At 58.5% G+C, this 19,305-nt stretch overlaps 1 protein-coding gene across 2 annotated transcripts in view; it reads right to left on the reverse strand.

The window, feature by feature from the left end:
* NOTCH1 (notch receptor 1) overlaps window positions 1–19,305 on the reverse strand; it is a 44,833-nt gene that overhangs the window by 5,427 nt on the left and 20,101 nt on the right. Inside the window, exons 4-30 of one of the 2 annotated variants that reach the window (XM_064469100.1) lie at window positions 18,680–19,018; window positions 15,238–15,360; window positions 14,831–15,064; window positions 14,533–14,688; window positions 14,227–14,412; window positions 13,668–13,781; window positions 12,952–13,065; window positions 11,638–11,871; window positions 11,196–11,306; window positions 10,233–10,425; window positions 9,842–9,987; window positions 9,397–9,510; window positions 8,276–8,395; window positions 7,778–7,930; window positions 7,251–7,479; window positions 6,878–7,079; window positions 6,584–6,737; window positions 6,132–6,316; window positions 5,802–5,934; window positions 5,230–5,349; window positions 5,007–5,119; window positions 3,886–4,457; window positions 2,724–3,152; window positions 1,776–1,924; window positions 941–1,154; window positions 493–583; window positions 51–216 (exon numbers count right to left, since the gene is read on the reverse strand). In XM_064469100.1, the coding sequence (XP_064325170.1) occupies window positions 51–216; window positions 493–583; window positions 941–1,154; window positions 1,776–1,924; window positions 2,724–3,152; window positions 3,886–4,457; window positions 5,007–5,119; window positions 5,230–5,349; window positions 5,802–5,934; window positions 6,132–6,316; window positions 6,584–6,737; window positions 6,878–7,079; window positions 7,251–7,479; window positions 7,778–7,930; window positions 8,276–8,395; window positions 9,397–9,510; window positions 9,842–9,987; window positions 10,233–10,425; window positions 11,196–11,306; window positions 11,638–11,871; window positions 12,952–13,065; window positions 13,668–13,781; window positions 14,227–14,412; window positions 14,533–14,688; window positions 14,831–15,064; window positions 15,238–15,360; window positions 18,680–19,018 (5,094 nt within the window). Of the gene's footprint in view, window positions 1–50; window positions 217–492; window positions 584–940; window positions 1,155–1,775; window positions 1,925–2,723; window positions 3,153–3,885; window positions 4,458–5,006; window positions 5,120–5,229; window positions 5,488–5,801; window positions 5,935–6,131; window positions 6,317–6,583; window positions 6,738–6,877; window positions 7,080–7,250; window positions 7,480–7,777; window positions 7,931–8,275; window positions 8,396–9,396; window positions 9,511–9,841; window positions 9,988–10,232; window positions 10,426–11,195; window positions 11,307–11,637; window positions 11,872–12,951; window positions 13,066–13,667; window positions 13,782–14,226; window positions 14,413–14,532; window positions 14,689–14,830; window positions 15,065–15,237; window positions 15,361–18,679; window positions 19,019–19,305 lie in introns of both variants that reach the window. The other variant, XM_064469099.1, reaches the window with a different exon arrangement.

Below are 19,305 nucleotides of genomic sequence, written 5' to 3' on the forward strand. Positions count from 1 at the left end.
GTTTTAGATTAACTGACGAGCAGCACAAAAGTGAACGGAGTCCACCTTACCAGGACCTCTGACGTTGACATCCATACAGTCTGCATCGATTTCCCCCTGCGGTGGAGTAGGTGCCATGGAGGATATGCGCAGGTCAGCGGCATCCAGGTGCTGCTGGGTCCACTGCCTGTGGTCCGTCTGGTCGTCCGTGTCAGGCAGCATCGCCTGCTCCTCGAACTGAGGAACGACAGCGGGAAGTGAGCACCGAGGAGAGCACACAAGCCAGGGTGAGAGGAGGGGGCTGAGCTCTAGCATGGGAAGCTCTGCAGGTCTCAGAGGTGCGCTGGTCACACGCAGGCTTGCAAAGGAGCCGGCAGCAGCGATGCACAGCGCAGGCTGGCCCCCCGAGGGTCCCTCCGCTCTGCTGCTTTCCGCAGCGCTCTGCTCCTTCCACGACAAAACCCAGCGAGCGACTACTTGCAGCACAGAAAGGGAACATGGCAGTGAGCTTACCCTGAACTTCTTGGTGTCCAAGGTCTCCTCATCACCCCACTCGTTTTGGTTGTCATCCATCAGTGTGCCATCGGAAGCATTTTTGAGTGGTCTTTAAAAATAAAACCATAGGGAAAAAATTAACTCCTCTGCAGGAACTAGTCTGTGATGGACTGTGTTTATCTACATGCACAAACTGAAAGAAGAATCACCACGGCAATTTCCAGGAGGTTCCCCTCAGGTTGCCTTTCATTTTTTACCGAGTGCAAAGGGACCACAAAGCATTTAAAAACCTCCTCCAGATGGGAACACTGTCCTCCCCATGCAGAACTTTAAGAAACCGGGTTTTCCTCCTCCCCACTCCGCCAATCTGATGTACTAAAGAACAAAACTCTGATGGGTTCTTTCAGAAGAGCCCCGAGCAGCCCCACTGCACTGTGTTTAATGGGTTAGGAAGCAAATTACTCACTTCAGTCCAACAGAATCCTCCCCAAGTGGTTCTCGTCGCTTCTTCTTGCTCGACTCTGTCACTTTGAAGCCTTCTGGGAACCAAAGCTGCCCATGCTCCCTGCGCCGCTTACGAGACAGCAGTACTCCCACTCCGATGAAAGCAAGCAAGACCAAAGGCACCACCACGTACATAGGATACAGCTGCGAGTTCTTCGTGGGCTCAGCTGTTTCACCTACAAAACAGTGGGGCACAAAGAGATGCTGAGACATTAAGCTGTATAGCAAACCAGTGACAGAGTGGAAATGAAGGAAAATTAGTTAATAGAGGTACCTAAGTCTGATCTAAATCAGCCCCCCCAAAATAAGGTCATTTTATACGCTATTAATCAGAATTGCAAACTATCGGCAAATTCTCGGCTGCACAAGCCAGCCTGCACCAGGAGACAGCTTCACTTTTTTCTCCTTTAAGGAAAAGGATTAGTGAACTTCAAATCATTGCGCTTGCATTGAGCTGTTAAGACAAAAGGATTTAGGGGGGATTTTCAAGATACAAACTTCAACTCCTTGCATGTCACTGATTGATTGGAGCTGGTTGGGTTTTCTTTTTCTTTTCCTTATTTTTTTTCCTAATAACTTTTATAGTGATAATGATTTTGAAATAAACCTGGAATAAGCAAAAATAATAAACTGTTTTTGAAATTTTTTTAAGAACAGACTTAAAGACACACACAAAAAAGATGCAAGGCTATTAAAACCAGACTGTGCTCAAATACAGCCAGCTTCAAATAACTAAACATGCATAAGGCTGGAAAGTTTTGGCTGTCTCTCCTCCCCAGCTGTCCGGCCATACTTACTTTTAACGGCTTCTATTTTGTAGGGTATGTTCAGGTTGCCAAGGGAGGCCAAGGCTCCCAGGAATGCCGCCACATCGGTTGCACTCTGGAAGCACTGGGAAGATGACTGGATGCACTGGCGGTTATCAATTTCCAAGTAGACGATGGATCTGTGCAAGAGAAGAGTCAATGAGAAACACAGAGCAATGACCACACCGAGAAGACAGACGACCCCTGTCTCCCTTCCCTCCTTAACCCCCCGTCAGTGGGAATTAGAAGGTGGGGATCCATCTCCTCGCTTCCCTGTGGCCCACGCCCTGAAGCTCACACTCATGGTCTATTGGATTTGCTTCAATGAATACTGTGAAATCTAACTCCTTATCTACAGGAATGGAAGGGAGTCTCTGCTTCACAGTGTTTTAAAATTACCCAGACACCACAGTATCTTAAATAATGCTGTTTGGGAGCCTTCAGATCTTTTCACATCAGTTTCGCTGCTCTAACTCCTTTGCTTTCGGTGGCTTTTGATTGAGCCCACAGAGAGGGAGAAGGTTAGATCTATTTGTTTACACCAAAGATCTCCAAACGCAGTTTGCAGTAATTGAGTTTTACAACAAAGCTCTAGAAAGCATTTCCCAGGGAGAAACTGAGGCTTAACTTAATGACTTCCTGAAGTCAGACAGTCGGTCAGGCCAACCTCTGCTTCCAGGTCCCACCCAGCCCAGCCCCGGCTCCCAACAATACACAGGACTCCTTCAATCGTGAGAGTCGGCGCAGCATTGTATCAGGGATTCCTGAGCGATCACTCGCTTTTCCCACATGAGAGCAAAATCCGGTTTCTGTTCACACAGAAAGCAACGTCTAAATACAATTATCTGGCCTACATCCTTCCCTTTATAGCATGTTACTATTATCAACACAGAAAACAAATGCTGCTCAGTGAAAAAGGAACCCATTGGTCCCCCTTACCCTCTGATGTCCATCTGATCGAGCTCTCTCTTCTGCCTTCTGCCAGTCCTGGAGTAGAGGCTGCTCTTCACTTTGTTGATGACAGCACTAGACATATCTGACCAGTCCTCTGTTGACCTCTTGATGTAATGCTTTTTCAGCTCCTCCTCATTGCCGTAGTATGGAAAGATCATATACTCTCCCTTGGGGTCCTTCTTGAAGACCACGTTGGTGTGCAGCACACGGCTCAGCTCCCGCAGGAAGTTGAAAGAGTTGTTCTTCAGGTTGTCAGGAGTGATGAGGACCACCACCACCAGCGTGCCATCCGCAAGCTTCTCTGGCATGTTGTTTGCACAGTCCAGACCATCCCATTCGCACTCAAAATTATTACAGCCCTGGTCACAGTGACCATCTGAGAAGTGATCTTTGCAGTACTGATCATAGAGAGGGCTGGGCAGGAGAAAAAGAAAGGCAGAAGAATGAATTAGGCCAGGTACTGCGCATATTACCTATCTGCTGAGAAAATAAGCAGCGGTCCACAAGGACCTCTCGTTTGTATAAATAGTCTTCATCCTGATAGAGACTAAGCCAGTTTACACAGAAGGCAACTGTTTCATGCAGTGCTGTGAGGCATTCACCTCTGCAGGTAAAAGATAGCAGCTGTTAAATTATAAGTTGCAATTTAGATGCCAGAAAAAGGGACAAATTACTGTGACTCAGAGAAGACATGGGGAGACAGCATAGTTACTCCGACCGGAGTTTGTCCAGGAATCTGGGATTAAGTTCCTGATGTTGCCAAAGACAATGTTAGGTAAATGCCTGGATGTTAACGTCATCATGTTTTCTGGCTGCTCTTCCATCTGGGGTCTCCCTACACCGAAACACACTGTGTTACTACTGTGAGTTGGAGAAGTCACTTCTGCGGTGTGAAACAGGCAAGGACCGGGAAGCCATCTGGAATGAGCCAAACCCAGAGAGCTTCCAAGTGCATATAAACTCAGTAAGACCACAGGGAAGTGCAGTTGCTTGAGCTGCAGCCCCACAGGCAGCAGAACAGAATGTAGAGAGTGAACAACACATCTGCACTTCTGAGTTTTAGCAGATGCCACCAGGAAATACCCCCAGATGATCTGCACAGAGGCCACGGCTTTAAAACAAGAGGGTCAATGAGCAAGTCACTTACTTGCACTGCCCTTCATATTTCTGGCAGTCAAATCCATCGTACAGGCAGCCCGCGTTATTGCACTGAGAGTCGCACTTGCCATCGTTGAAGTACTTCCAGCACTGCAGCGACTGGGAGCAGTTCTTCCAGGGGTCATTGAAATTGAGGGAGCAGTCGCCCCCATCCCAGCCGCAGGCATGGTTGTTGCATTTCCCATCGCAGATCTTGTTGCCGGCATACCCCGCACAAACTGCAATCTCACACTTCTCCTCAATTTTGGGTGGGATGATATCCTGCCCAATCCCACCTTGGAAATCGAAGTCGAGGATGTGGCAGTTGAGGCCGTTGAAGTTGGCAGGGCAGTGGCACTGGTAGTAGGGGGAGGCATCGCTGAAGAACTCGCAGGTGCCCCCGTTGTAGCAGGGGTTGGATGTGCAGGGGCTGCTGGCCGGGTACTGGCACTCGGGACCCGTGAAGGCCGGCGTACACATGCACTTGGAGCTCTTGTGGATGGAGATGCAGGTGCCACCATTCAGGCAGTGCAGGTTCCCACAGGTGCGGGAGTCGTTCTCGCAGGTGGCACCCACGAATCCCTGGGGAGGTGATGGCAAGGAGGGAGTCAGAATCACCAACGCTGTTCTATGAGCTGCCTAACAGGCGTGTGTTGTGGGAAACTCAGCACAAGCCCAGTGAATCAGGGCACACTGTAGCATGTCCTCTGAAATGAGTGATGGGCAAGAATAGTCTAGAATGTAAACCCCATTAAAGTATCCCGCTCAAAATGAAGGGAGCTCTTCTCTACAGCTGCCTGCTCCACCTTTACATGGTGCAAATAAAGGTCAACCAGGCGAGAGTCTGTCCTACAGAGCTGTGCATCGCACCTGCAGGACTGAGCCACCTCCTCCTCCCTGACCCTAACCCGGTCTCCTTGCAAGTGAGGAGGGTAGGCATGTATGGCTACACCTCCCTCCAGCAAGCACCCACAGCAAAGCATCTTTCCCTCCATGCTTACCCCTGGCTACGCCAGCCGGGGAAGCCTCAGGGGCTAAACCGGCCCCTCGACTGCCCCTCTGTGCCAGGGGCTGAGCTGCAGAGCCTGTGCAACACCCCATGCTCAGAGCCGGAGAGGAGCAGGTACCTACCGGGGGGCATTTGCAGATGAAGCCACGGCCAGTGTTGCTGGCAACCGCGCACGTTCCACCGTTCCTGCAGGGTTTGCCTTTACAGCCGTCCACCACAGTGTCACAGCGACGGCCTGCCGAGGGAGAGGAGCACGTGAGGAGCAGAGGAAAGTGTGAGAGATGTGCGGGGTTGCTGGGGACTGCAGGGCTGGGCAATGGGAGCGGGTTGGGACACGGTGCTCACCTGCATAGCCAGGTCGGCACTCGCATTTGTAGTCATTGACCCGCTGCACGCAGTTCTGGGTGCCGCGGGCATCGCAGGGGTTGGACAGGCACTCGTTGACGTCTCCCTCGCAGCGCTCCCCTACAAAGCCAGGGGGGCAGATGCAGCTGTAGCCACCTACCCGATCCGTGCACTTGCCATTGTTAAAGCACTTGGGGCCCAGGGTGACAGGATCAAAGAAAGGGCTGCAGTCATCCACATTGATCTCACAGTGTACCCCTAGAGAAATGGGGGAACAACCCACACAGCTCATCAAACAGTATCGGGGTGCCCGGTGGTCCCTTGTGTGAACCTTCCCTGCGAAGGGGCTGAGCCTGACCAACTCAATGGCAGTCTGAGCCACCGCTCTGGCAGGAGGCACGCAACACCGCGCAGCTCACGTCCAAGGTTGCGTGGCCTTGATGGCTAAGCTCGCAGGCAAACACAAACCTCTACTGTTGCATTTGCTTCTGCTAGCCTGAGCAGCTAATGAGCAAATACCAAGGATATCTACACTCAGCCCACTAATGCCCCAGCCTGGGGAATTAATTTACCTTGAGTTCCTCTGGGGCAGGAGCATTTGTAGGTATTGATGAGATCGATGCAGGTTCCTCCATTCTGGCATGGGTGGGACAAGCACTCATTGATCTCCTCTGAGCAGTTAACTCCATGATAACCAGCCACACACTACAAGGAGGGAACAGAGGAACTATCAGAGATGCTCACTCAATTCCCACGCGGCTGCAGAAGCACAGCCAGCACCCCAGCCTTCAACATGGTAAAGGGGAACCGAGCCAGCCTGAAGCTGGGGCAGCTCCTTAGGCAGCGGAAAGGCAGTAACTGGTGCTTTATCCCTGTGCATCTCTGCCCCCCGCGGCACCCACCTCACAGGAGTAGCCTCCCAGGTAGTCTGTGCAGGTGGCTCCGTTCTGGCAGGGGTTGGGGGAGCACTCGTCCACCTGCTCCTCGCAGTAGCTGCCAGTGTAGCCGGCCTGGCAGCGGCAGAAGTGAGTGTTGCCAGTGTCTACACAGAGCCCCGAATTCCTGCAGAGATGTGCGACATCGATACCTGCCGGGGAGAGTAGAGTGAGATGCAGGGATCTTGGTGACACCCACGCACCGCAGGGCCGCGTCCTGGCCACCAGGCATCCCACCGGGGATGACAGCAAGGACTGCAGCCTGGGGGCTGCATGTTACAGCAGAACTTGAGATTGCTCTTATTGTGCCAAAGATCCCACCAAGAGAACTGAGCGTGTCCCTGCTCGGAGCCCAGCACGGGGGGCACCTGGGGACCCCACCCTGGCCCTGTGAGGCTGTACACATGGCAGGGACTTACCTTGCTGCTTAGCAGCCACCTCGCAGGAGACACTGGGGACATCGCAGTAGAGCCCTGTCCATCCGCTGTTGCACTCGCAGCGGTACAGGTTGTTGGTCTGCCAGCACTTGCCTCCATTTTTGCAGGGAGAGGAGTCGCACCAACGCACCAGGTTCTGGGGGGAACAGAGCAAGAGATTGGAGGTCAGGACCCAGCAGGGCTTCTGCAGGATTGGAGACTGCAGTGACCCCTCCAAATCCTCACAGCCAGCATGCATGGCCGGACACTGGGATGGACAGCCCAAGGCTCCTCTACCTGGCAGTTGAGCCCGGTGTATCCCTGGGGACAAGTGCACTTGTACGCCCCGTAGCTGTCCTGGCACATGCCCCCGTTCAGGCACGGCTTGGAGTCGCACTCATTAATGTCATGCTCGCAGTAGCTGCCTGTGAAGCCGGGTGGACAGATGCAGGTGAAGGTATTGATGCCATCCACGCAGGTCCCACTGTTGAAGCAGGAGCTGGGAACACAGACATCACATCCCAGTGAGTCGCAGCTGGTCGTGGACGCCAAAGCCCCCACAAACTGGCCCAGGGCTACAGGGCAGTGCAGGGAGCTCAGCCCCTTGCTCCAGCCCTGACAAAGCCCTGACAAAGGCTGTGCCCGCAGCAGGAGCTGCGCCAGGCTGTACCTCTCTGTGCAGTCAGGCGTGTTGTTCTCGCAGTGGATGCCACTGAAGCCAGAGGGGCAGGTGCAGGTGTAACTGTTGACGCAGTCGGTGCAGTTGGCGCCGTTCTTGCAGGGGTTGCTGGCACACTCATTGATATCCTCCTCGCACTTGGGCCCACGGAAGCCAGCCAGGCACTCGCAGAAGAACGTGCCGATGCCATCGGAGCAGGAGCCACCATTGTGGCATGGATCTGGAGAGGAGGGACGGGCATGTGAGGATGCAACGGTCCGGCCCCAGCACAGCAGCGCTGCCCGGGGGCTGCCCTGCAGCACCATCCCCGCACACGCCCCCCGGCCACACGGAGGGATGGGACAGAGCCCGTGGACGCCCAGAATATCCTGAGGCACAGCCTGCAGCATGGCCCAGGCCAAGCAGCATATGGGGCTCGCCCGTGCACAGGGAGGAGGATCCCGGCCTCAGGAGGGGCAGAGAAGCCAACGGCTCGGGACCAGGCTGAGAACAGTCCCCGGCATGGCCCCTGCTCTTACTGGGCTTGCAGTCATCAATGTCAGTGTCGCAGTTGCGGCCGGTGAAGCCGGTCCTGCAGGCGCAGTGGTAGCTCCCGTTGGTGTTCTGGCATATGGCCCCGTTGCGGCAGGGGCTCTTCACGCACTCGTTGATGTCAATCTCACACATCTGACCTGCACGACAGAGTGAGACAGGGACCGCGTGGGCTGGAGGCACTGACAAAACCCCAGGGACAACGATGACATTCTTGGGCACTGCTCGCAGGAAACTGCCCTCGCCAAGGGGTGCAGGTGATGGCCGCGTCCCATCCACCCAGCTGAGCCGTGGGCAGGTCAGGACCCTCCCTGACGCTGGGCACCGTGCAGGGCTGCTCCTATCTGGCAGGGCACGCAGGCAGCCACCTGCTCACTGCCCCCCAGCCACGCTCCCTCCCCTCCATCTTTCAATCCCCGAGCAGCCGGGGAGCGGGGTGCAGGGGCAGTTGGTGTGCTGAACACCCAGCCAGGCCAGACCCCTACCTTGCCAGCCAGAGGGGCAACTGCAGGAGAAGCTCTTGTAGTCCTCTGACTCCCGGCACTCGCCACCATTCTTGCAGGGGCCGCCAGCGCAGGGGGCCAGCACATCCTTGCAGGTGGCTCCTGCACAGGCAAAAACACCCATTGACACCCCCTCTAAAACAAGGGGTGGCCCAAGACTCTGCTACCCCCTTCCCCTGCCCTGGGCTGCTGCCAGCCCTGGGACAGGCTCTGGGCTTTCCCACTGCCCCAGCACAGCCCAATTGGGGCCATCTCCTCCATCCCTGGTCCACCGTGATCCCGCGCTCCCTATGAATCCTTTAGGCCTCGGTGATCTGGGTTGCATTAAAGCACTGCACATTTCCTTTGGCAGGGAAGAGCCGCTCAGGGTGTCTTTCCCCCCTTGCGCTTCCCCCTGTCCTTCTCAGCCGCTTTTCCTGTTTACATCCAGCCAAGGGACACATTCCCTCCAAACCCTTATCTTCCCTGTCAGCCAGTATCTCCCGAACTGGCCTTTGCTATTTTCCAGAGCCTTCCCCTCCCCACTTGCCCAGTCCCCGTCCCCCCAGGGGTTTCTATGGCCACTGCTGAGTGCAGGAAACTGCTCACGGCTTCCTGCAATTGTGCACCGGCTGCCGCTCTGCGCGAGCGGAAGCGGGAGGCCAGCAAACAGGAATTGGCTCAGCAGAATCCCCCAGCCCCTCGGCCTCAGCTCGCTTTTTCCAGCATGAGCATCATGGCAGGAGAACGGGGCCACCGGCTGCGCTGACCCCCCCAGGACAGTGGGGTGTGAGAGGGGCGGCCGCCTGCTGCTGCTGCCCCGGCTGCAGGCTGCGGCTGAGCCACCGCCTCGGTGCCCTTGAGGAGGAGGAAGACAAAGGAGGAAGCTCTGGCTGGCCACTGCCTAAAGCTCCTCCGAATTTCCTCCAGCTGTGCCGTAGAATAGGGAGGTGGAGCCACGGCCATGGGCAGCCCCATGGTGGGGCAGTGCGAGGGAAGCCTCCGCACTTCATGCTGGCTCGCTGGACATGCAGAGGGACCAATTTGCTGTCACATCCGAAGCAGCAGCCCTGCGGACCCCTGGCGAGGGCCCGGGGGGGGGGGCACAGGGTGTTCCCCCTCACCTGTATAGGGCAGGAGGCAGTTGCAGGTATAGCCAGCGACGTCGTCGATGCACGTGCCCTGGTTCAGGCAGGGGTTGGAAGCGCATTCGTTGATATTGGTCTGGCAGTTGGGTCCTGTATTAAGAAAAACAGATAAAAGCGAGTGTGATGGAGGTGTGCTGGTGGGAGGGGGCTGAGGGTACAGCGGCGACGTGGTGACAATAGCAGTGGCCCACCCATTGCCCTGGGAGAGCCTCCTGCTCTCAGCGCCAGCCATGGGTGGTCAAACTCTGCTGAGGGTGCCCAGGCTGGCTGCGCTGTCACGTCTGTCACCCAGACCTGGGGTCTCCGCCAGCCCCATGGCAAAGCCTCCAGCCTGTCCAGCGTCATGAGGACCCCCACCCCGAACTCCTACCCAGGCCCCAGCATGGGGGGGATGGGACAGCATCCCTAGCTGCACCCTTACCGCTGAATCCCTCCCTGCAGGTGCAGATGTAGCCGCTGGTCATGTCCTTGCAGGTGCCACCGTTCATGCAGGGATTGGACTCGCACTCGTTATTGTTAATGTCGCAGTTTGTCCCGCTCCACCCTGGGTCACAGTCACACCTGTAGCTTTGGGGAAAAATTGGGGCATAAAGCACAGGATTTGGTCTGACGTGGCCCTCCCAGCTCCACCAGCCATTGTCTACACAGCAAAGCCCAGGCACCTAATCATGTCCCTGCAGGAAAACATCCCCTGGGACTAGCACAGAGCATGGACAAGCAGCAGCATGAGAGATGGCTGCCCGCCCTTCCTCTAAACTCAGCTTTGCTGGGTGGCCCTTTGGTCCCAGCAGCCCCAGCACCCTCCAGCCTACCCATTCAGCCCGTCGTGGCATTTCCCGTGGATGCAGGGGTTGCTGTTGCACTCGTTCACTTCGGACAGGCACTTGGGGTCGTGGAAACCCTCGGGGCAGAGGCAGGTGAAGCCGTTGATGCCATCCTTGCATGTGCCCCCATTGTGGCAGGGGTTACTGGAGCACTCGTCGATGTTGATGTTGCACATGTGCCCTGGGAAAGGGGGGTGGGGGCGATGAAACGTTACCCCATAGGATGCACGGCACGGCACGGCGGGTGCGCGCTGTCTGTCGGGGGGCACCCACCCGCAAGGTTCCCCTCAGGCCACCTGGGGAATGGCTGCCAGAGGCTCAAATCTCGGGGCACACGTGTGCCAGCCGTGTAGGAGCAGGCTGTCCTCCAGGTAGGGTGACTTCACACCCCTGTATCGCCCACCTGGCTTAATTAAATGTGACTGGGAAGAGGCCATGCCCTGGGCTCGTTTGGTCCAGGAGGGAATAACAAAGGGAGCTGGTTTCAGCATGTAACCCTACCTGCCGCAGCCCACAAAGCCAGGCTTTATTGCGGCTCCCAGTGGGCAGGAGGACAAGGGGCCATGAAAGCAGGGAGAGGCGGGGGCTGTTCCCATCAAAGCCCTCCGCCATTTCCAGCCGCGATCAAACAAACCGGTCAGACAAGGCGGCAATCTGATACCCATGGGAGTGGGCGCAGAGGGAGTTGAATTTGCGGCATCAGACACCCCTTTGATTTCGGCCTGAGCTGGGGTCACCCTCCTGAACAAGCAGGAGAGCTGGAGGGTGCAAAATCTCCTGCAAGTGGGATGGCAGCATCTCCCCTCTTCGCTCCACCCTCGCCCTGGCTATGTGGGGCACCACCAGCGGCAGGCATCCGCGCAGAGGGGATATCCCAGGGCTCCCTGACGCTAGACTGGATCCAGTCCAGGTCCCCAGGGTGCCGCAGTGGCCACCTTGCCCTTCCCTCACCTGTGTAACCTGGCTCGCAGGTGCACTCGTAGCCATTGATCTTGTCGATGCACTTGCCGTAGTCGCAAGGGTTGCTGGCGCAGTCGTCCAGGTTGATCTCGCAGTTGGGCCCTGGGGAGGAAAGCGGTGCCGTTAGGGGGTCCCCAGCCCCGCTGATGAGGCACACCAAAGCCCGCCGGCACTGACTGCCGCCGCTGCTCCACAACAAAGCACCTCTGCCACAAGCAGCTCCCCGGGTCCCGGCTGGGGCGTGGTTCCTGTGAGAGCCAGGCACCAAACCGGGAGAACTTGCCCTCACCGAGGATGCCCCAGGCCAGCCCCGGCACCGGGGTGGCTGCTGGCGGTGGCCCAGGGCCAACCCGCCTGGGGACAAGGATGGGACCAGGGTGCCGCACAGCAGAGCCGACCCACGTGGAGCCCCCGGGGGATCCCTCCCGCTCACCCGTGGTCCCTTTGAGGCAGAGGCAGTTGTAGGCGTTGTTCCTGTCCTGGCAGGTCCCCCCGTTTTTGCAGGGCTGGCTCTGGCACTCATTGATGTTGATGTCGCAGCGGTGGCCTGTGTAGCCAGGCTGGCAGAGGCAGATGAAGGCGGCGATGCTGTCCTTGCAGGTCCCATAGTGGCACGGGTCAGGGTCACACTCATCGATGTCAATCTCACAGTGAGTGCCCGAGAAACCTGCCACCAGCGGAAGGGATACAGGGTCAGGATGGGGGACACGGCGCGAGGATGGGGGATGCGGGGTCAGGAGGGGGGACATGGCATGAGGATGGGGGATGCAGGGTGAGGATGGGGGACACTCCTTCCCACCCTGGCTAGGTGTGAGGCAGTGCACCATGGTAGCTTGACCTGTGCACCTGCCCCACCACGAGCCCCAGGACCCCCAGGAGCAGGATGCAGGCAGAGGAGCACCCCGGCACGCTGGCAGCGCGGCCGTCAGACCCCATCTCGCGGGCTTTGTCCCGGGGCGCACAATGACCTGCATTAAGCCGCCTCAGCTCAGGAGTGGGGCCCCGCGCTCGCCTGTGGCTTGTCCCAGAGAGCACGGGGGGGGCCGGCCGCAGGCACCCCCGAATAATAAACCCCCCGGCAGATCCTATTCTCCTGGCCGGCTCCCTCCCCGCCGGTTTTGGGGGTGGAGAGCTGAGGACAAAGTACAGCTTTGACTAGACCCCGCCAAGCCCACATAGCAGCTTTTCATCGGGGCTTGGCATTAGCAAGACACTAATTAGAGGCCATTCAGCTGGAAGATTTCTGGCGGGAGCTACTCCACAAAAGAGCCACTGTTTGCCACCAGGGCTCAAGTCATCATTTTGTGCAACCGCTCCTTGGGTTTCGGTCGGTGAGCCCCCGTAGCCCTGCACCTTGCGTCCCCATAGAGGCAGCTTTATTCCTTCCTTCCTGCCTTCCCCCTCGCTGCCGCCCGCCGCTGAGGCAGGGAGCGCGGCGGGACGGCTGCTGCAGGGCCACACCTAATAAGCACTGGGCTCGTTACGCCCGGCTCCGGGGCTGGCAGGCAGCAGGACTCGACTCGCTCCGACGATGCCTGGGAAAGCGACAGTCCTGCCCCATGGGAGTCACATCAGCAGGGACCAACCCCACTGGTGAAGGGTTTGGGGACGCCCCCCACAGCAGATGCCTGGGGAGGTGGGCACTTGTTAGCAATTCCGCAATGTGGTTTTATGGCACATCACAGGGCAGAAGGTGGCTTGTTCCTGCCCGGTGGGGTGGGACCCCCGGGACATGGGGACCCCTCACCTTCGGTGCACTCGCAGCTGTAGGTGTTGGGGCCGTCCACGCACTTGGCGCCGTTCTTGCAGGGGGTGCTGGCGCACTCGTCAATGTCAAACTGGCACAGGTGCCCGTTGAAGCCTGGAATGGAGGGAGAAGTCACGTCCCGGTGCAGCGGCTGGACCCGCCAGCCTCCCCCCACCGCCAGGCAGATCCCGCTGGTCCCCCACGTCCCGGCCAGGGCGCCGGGTTTCCATGGGGACGGCTGCTGGGGGCCCTGAATGCGGGGCTGCGACCCGCCATTGAGAGCATCTTATTTACATCTCTAGAGGAGCAAAGTCTCTGAACTTCAAAACCTCCTTTCACAGATTAACCGTCTCCCCATTCTCCACTCCACCCCGTGACTTTGACACCACATTCAAAGCCGCTGGTGTGGCCCCCCACCCCCACCCCCAGACCTCCTTCCCAAAGAGGGGCCTTTTCAAGTGCAAAGCCGTGGGGTTTAATCCTCCTTCTCCTCTCCCATGGGCCCGACCCGGAGCAGCATCGCCTGCACAGGGCTCAGCCCTTTGCTGCAATGGAGGAACCCACCACCAAAAGCACCAAGAGGTCCTCGGCTCTCTCTCCCCATTTCAGGGAGCTCTGAAATTTAAGGAGCCCATTTTTGGCTCCTTCCTGGCTTGAGCCGGGATGCATCACAGCTTTGTTTCCACCACTATGGCAGTGGGACGGATGCTGCATACCAGTGGGGCACTCGCAGTGGAACTCGTTGATCTTGTCAAGGCAGTTGCCGTTGTGCAGGCATGGGCTGCTGGCGCACTCGTCCGTGTTGATCTCGCAGTAAACCCCCTCGTAACCTGTGGAGAGACCCGGCGCACCGTCAGCACCGCGGCACGGGGCTGGCCCAACACGCAGGATGGGCAGGTTAAACTGGGGCACATTTGGTCCCCCTGTCTTTAAAAAGGCAGCTCAGGAGCTGTGCTACAGGTGTTGGGACCTGATGCACAAGCTGCTCCATGGTTGTCTACCCCAGACCTCCCTGCCCTTGGCTTGATCCAACCCAGCAGGGTCAGGAGGAGGAGGAATCCAGAGCAGGGCTGATGGTGCCCAACTCTCACCTCCCGTCCCCCTACTGCTGCGGGAGACCAGACAATCTTTACCAAGCTCTTTTTGGTGCTGTCCCCAGGCACACATGCCTTTTGTGACTCCTCACCCAAACCAACACCGAGCTGAAGGTCGGGGGAACCCAGAGCCCACCCACACCCAGCACCAGGGCAGGGGTTCGTGGGGCCGCCCACCCACCGGGCATGCAGATGCACTGGAACTCTCCAATCTGGTCCAGGCAGGTGGCATCATTCTGGCAGGGGTTGGAGAGGCACTCATTGACGTCAATCTCGCAGCGAGGGCCTGAGTAGCCCTGCAGGCACTGGCACTGGAAGGACCCCTGGGTGTTGATGCATTTCCCTGCGTGCTCACAAGGGTTGGCTCCTGCAACACACAAGCACGGCTCACAGGACACGCTCCCGGCTCCATGTTAGCTCCCGGCTGCACCGGTGCTTTCCCCAGCTGCTCCTCTGCCACCTGTGCGACCTCAGCCGCAGCGCTCACCCAGCGAGCACTCGTCCACGTCCTGGTTGCAGGCCGGTCCCATGTACCCCGAAGGACACGTGCAGATGGCTTTGCCATTGATGGGGTTGGTGTCGCAGTTGGAGCCCTCGTTGCAGGGATTGCTGATGCAGGCGTCATCGAGGTGGCACAGCAAACCTGGGGAGCAAAAGGCAGGTGCACGTCAAGGGTGATGGGCACAGAGTCATCATGCACCAAGACCTCAGCTAGGAGCCAGGGGACACGTGGGGACCTGCCACCCTGCACTGCGAGCAGGGGGCAAGATGGAATGGAGCCTCACCTGTGTGGCCGTGGGGGCACTCGCAGTAGAAAGAGGCTACCCGGTCGTGGCAGGTGGCCCCGTGGAAGCAGGCGGCCGTGGCACAGTCATCGATGTTCTCGCTGCAGTCCTCGCCTGTCCAGCCGTTGACGCAGACGCAGTTGTAGCCACCATGGCTGTTGTGGCAGGTGCCCCCGTTCTGGCAGGCGTTGGGCATCAGCTGGCACTCGTCCACATCTTCGGTGCAGTACTGACCTGCCAGGGGACAGGGCACCTGCATGAGGCTGGCGCTGCCCAGCTCCCACATGCTCCGTGAGCATTGCTGTGAAGCAGGACGGCTCTCCCCACCGGTCCCTAGCATTCCCCAGGGCAGGATCCGTCCTCCCAGCCCAGCCCCGTGCCACCCCCGCTGCTGGTGGCAGCATTACCTGTCCACTCGGGCGGGCACTGGCAGTTGTAGGTGTTGACGCCATCCACGCAGGTGCCCCCATTCTTGCAGTTGTTGCCCGGGCAGTCATTGATGTTCTCCTCACAGTTCTGGCCCGTGAACCCTGCGCAGAGGAGACGTCGGCCGTGATGCCGACCAACCAACTGGCTGTGCCGTAGCCTCAGCCCCCCCCTACCCCTTTGCCGATGGCAGGTTGCTTGTTATCGGATGCCGAGCGTGCACCAGGTGCTCCCAGCCCGACTTTGAAGCCAGCCACACAGTTTCATCCCCAGCCCCATCCCGCCTCTGCCGGGGCTTGGTTCTGCTGCGCAGGTTTCGCCATCACCGGGCCTGGCAAGCGGCGGCGGCTTCCTCCATACAGGGCAGACGGGGCGTCCACAGCACGGGGCTCGTCTGCCAAAGCCCCCGGCTCTGGAGACGCTCGCCCCGAGCGGCGGAGGATCCAGCTCCACAGCAAGGCGGGATGAACTGGGGCTGCTCCCACAAAGGCTCGCAGCACACGGCGCTGAATCACCGACTTAATTTCACATGTAAAGAGCCTCATCAGCAATGCTTCCCCCGGAGGGGGATCCGAGTTCCTGGCAGGGTGAACCACCGCCCCACGCGGCGCTGTGCTAATCCCAGCCCGCCTCTCGTGCGGTGAGCCCGGCTGCTCGGGTTTATGTTATCGCCTCCACCTGATAGCGAGGCATGCATGGAAACCGCACCGCCCCCAGCCTCTCCCCGTGGTGTCTGCAGGAGAAATGAAACAGCCAGGCCCTTCTCAAGGCATCTGTCAAACCACCCCATCCCCCTCCAACTGCCGCTTGGGCTAAGAGCTGCATTGACTCTGAGACCCCAAAAGCCCCCGACTCCGCCACCATCCAGCCTTCCCAGCCCGCCCAGGCACTCGGGTCCGGACGGCAATGCCAGCCCAGGGCAGCTCCCCGCAGCGCCGGCGTGCACCTGCAGCTCCCCCAAACTCCCCAAGGCGTTCTGCAGGTCCAGACCAGGCTGCTTCCCCGCTGCAGGCAGCTCACTATGTCACCTCTGCCTCCATGGGGTAGGGACCCGGTGCCCAGGCTCACCCTCTGTGGGACCGCAAGACCCCGGCCCAGTTCTCCCCAAACGGTTGTGTTTTCCTCTCCCCCGAAGCCTCAGCCCCATCACACGAGGAGGAGCAATAGCTATTTACGACTGCTGGTAGGAGTCCAAAGCAGATAATGTTGATTTGCACCTCATTTTTAAGCAGCTGGGCTGAGACTGAACAGCAATAACTGGCAATGTCCTAGATACCAGGATTAACTCATTTTGAACCATCCGAATGAGTAATTAGTACTGCAATTACTTTAAACTCAGGGTTACATTCTGCAGTGATGGCATGATAAAACGGCTGAGATTAGTTTAACTTGAAGAAACCCGGTATGGCCAGACCTCTCCGGGAATGAAAAGGGGACATTGTTTCAGGTCTGCTGCGCTGCATACCAGCGTATCAATCACCCTCTTATCATGAGAAACAGCCCCCATCCCTCCTGCCTCTGCTCGAAGCCGATGCAGCTCCTGCAGCAGGCCATGGGGATGGCGGAGATGCCGAGGGACCCCACCCCACCATCTCCTCGGAGCAGAGGCCGTGCCATGCCACACCACCCCACGGGAAGCAAACCAGCTTGTGCAGCATGCAAATCTCCTGGAAGCAGCTCACAAAGCTGCAGCTGGGTGTGAAAGTGCCAATCCCCCCCCACCCCCAAGCAGGGATGCTCCCCCAGGGCTGTACCTCACCCAGATGTGCCCGACGCTTGGGCTGCTCCAGGGAAAGTGCCTTGTCAGCAGAATGACAGTGCAGGGCCAGCGCCGCTCCTCCTGCTCCCTCCACCTGCCCATCCCTGTGGCAATGCTGCTCCACCAGGCCATGGCTCAGAGCTGCTGCCGCAGAGCATCGCCCCTGGGAGCTCCCGGCTGCACCAGCTCATCCCAGAAGGAAAGGCTTCCTTCCCCAGTGCTGCTTGCCTGGTCAGCCCTAACACCTTGCTGCCCCCAGGGACAGGAGCTTTGCTCCAGCCTGGGCGAGCAGGCATGGAGGGGAAGCAAGAGATCCTGCAGGGCCCTGTGTAGTTTGGACAGTTAATGAGCCTCCTGAGTTACTGCAGCCAAAAGCTTTGGGAAGGGGATTGAACCTCTGAGCTGTGTCAGAGAACAAGATGAGATCCCCCATGCTGCCCGGTGAGGATTGCACATCTTCCCCCTGCACTGGGCTGGGCTGCCAGCAGGATGTGGGTACGTCTGTGCCAGCTGGGAGACCCCATCCCCACCCCGATGCCACGTCCCCAGTGGCGGTGGGGCAGGAGCTACAGCAGAGGGAGGCTGGAGCACCCCACGGTAATGCCGAGCACTACCCAGGGTGCAGAGCAGAGAAGCCGCCAAACCCTTGTCCTGCCCCAACCCCTGCAGGGCTACAGGCAACCAGAGGAGATCAAACCAATCCCACAAGAGACTTCTCAGGCAGCTTAGTGCTCCCCACAGCTTCCTTCCAAGGGAGAGGGGGGATGTGTCCCCTCTGCGTCTGCCGCAGCTGGCCAGCATGGCTGGCTTGGGTGAGAAATGGCACTCGCCCCCCCAGCAAACAGCCTGCTCTGAGTGTGGGGCTGCACTGGGCGACAGTGGAGCTCTGGGCTGTGCCGGCCACCCGCCGGCAGGAAACTCCGCTTTTTCATTTCTCTAGCCAGTGCAGGGATGGGGGGAGGTTGGGGCCACGCTCAGCCCCTTCCGCTCCCTGCCCCAACCACACTGCAGACCGCTGCCCGAGGGCAGAAGTGAAAGGGCTTCCTGGGGTCAGGAGGCCCTTTCACAGCCGCTTTTCTTTCCCCTGGCATGCAGGGTGACAAGCTCCCTTGCAAGGTGCTGAGCTCCTGTATAGGGTGCTGAGCTCCTGGGACAGCCCCCACCAGGCGCCCTCCTGCATGAGCCCTTCATTTCAGAGGCTGTAATTCAGCTGGGCTGCTCCGGGACTTGCCGGAGGGAGCAGCAGCGAGCACGGAGAGGGTCTCCCTTCTCCAACTCCATTTGCACTCGGAAACTTTCCAAAATAGCTATTCCGGGCTAATTATTCCATTCTGGAAGTGGATTAAGCTAAAGCGGAAAAAGGCACTCTTATTCTGGAATATGAGCATCCGCACAGGGGCCTCTGCTGCAACAGTTGTTTTGGAAGAGCTATTTTGGTGAATCACCAAGTATAAAAAGCCCCCAGATGACCTCTCCTCTTCGCGCATCGCTGCCCAGTGTCCTCCCAAACACACGTGGCACCGAGAGCCTGTAGCCTCTTGTTTTTGTCCCTCCCAGAGCTATAACTCGAGGGAAGATCAGGCACTACTTGTTACGGGGGGGGGGGTAAAGGGGCTGCAAGAGGGTCCCCTATCCGCATCCCTCCCCTCGGAAGCAGCCCCTACCTGGCAGACACGTGCAGTCGTAGGTGGTGTCTCCGATCTGGCGGCACGTCCCCCCGTTCTGGCAGGGCGAGGGGTTGCAGGGCACGTAGAGGTGCTCGCAGTTCTGCCCAGTGTACGCTGGCTTGCAGGAGCACTGGTAGGTGCCCACCTCGTTGGTGCAGCTCCCACCATTCTTGCAGATGGGTGGCGAGGTGTTGCACTCGTTCACGTCCTGCTTGCAGTTGGCCCCGTGGAAGCCGGCAGTGCACCGGCAGATGTAGTGGGCTTCGAAGGGGACGCACTGGCCCCCGTTGGCACAGGGGTTGGAGGCACAGGGGTCGGCCTGCTGGCAGGTTTTGCCTGGGGAGAGCAGGGCGGGAGGATGAGGATGCAAACCGCAGCTCAGGCACTCAGTGGGAGCAATCTTTGTGCAGGGGTGCAGACCTGGCTCTGAGACTGTGTTCACAGGGGTTGCAACTAACTCCCCCCACCCTTGCCCCTGTAAAACCCTCACCCATGCAGGAGGCTGGCACCTCACCCAGCCAGGGACCCTCCCAAGCCCCAGCTCGGGCTTGCAAACCATCACCCCACCTTTCCCCCAGCACCAAAGGAAGCCAAAATCAGAGGCAGCGCCCTTCTCCATCCAC

The sequence above is a fragment of the Phalacrocorax carbo genome, chromosome 18 (genome assembly GCF_963921805.1).
Source record: "Phalacrocorax carbo chromosome 18, bPhaCar2.1, whole genome shotgun sequence".
NCBI lineage: Eukaryota > Metazoa > Chordata > Aves > Suliformes > Phalacrocoracidae > Phalacrocorax > Phalacrocorax carbo.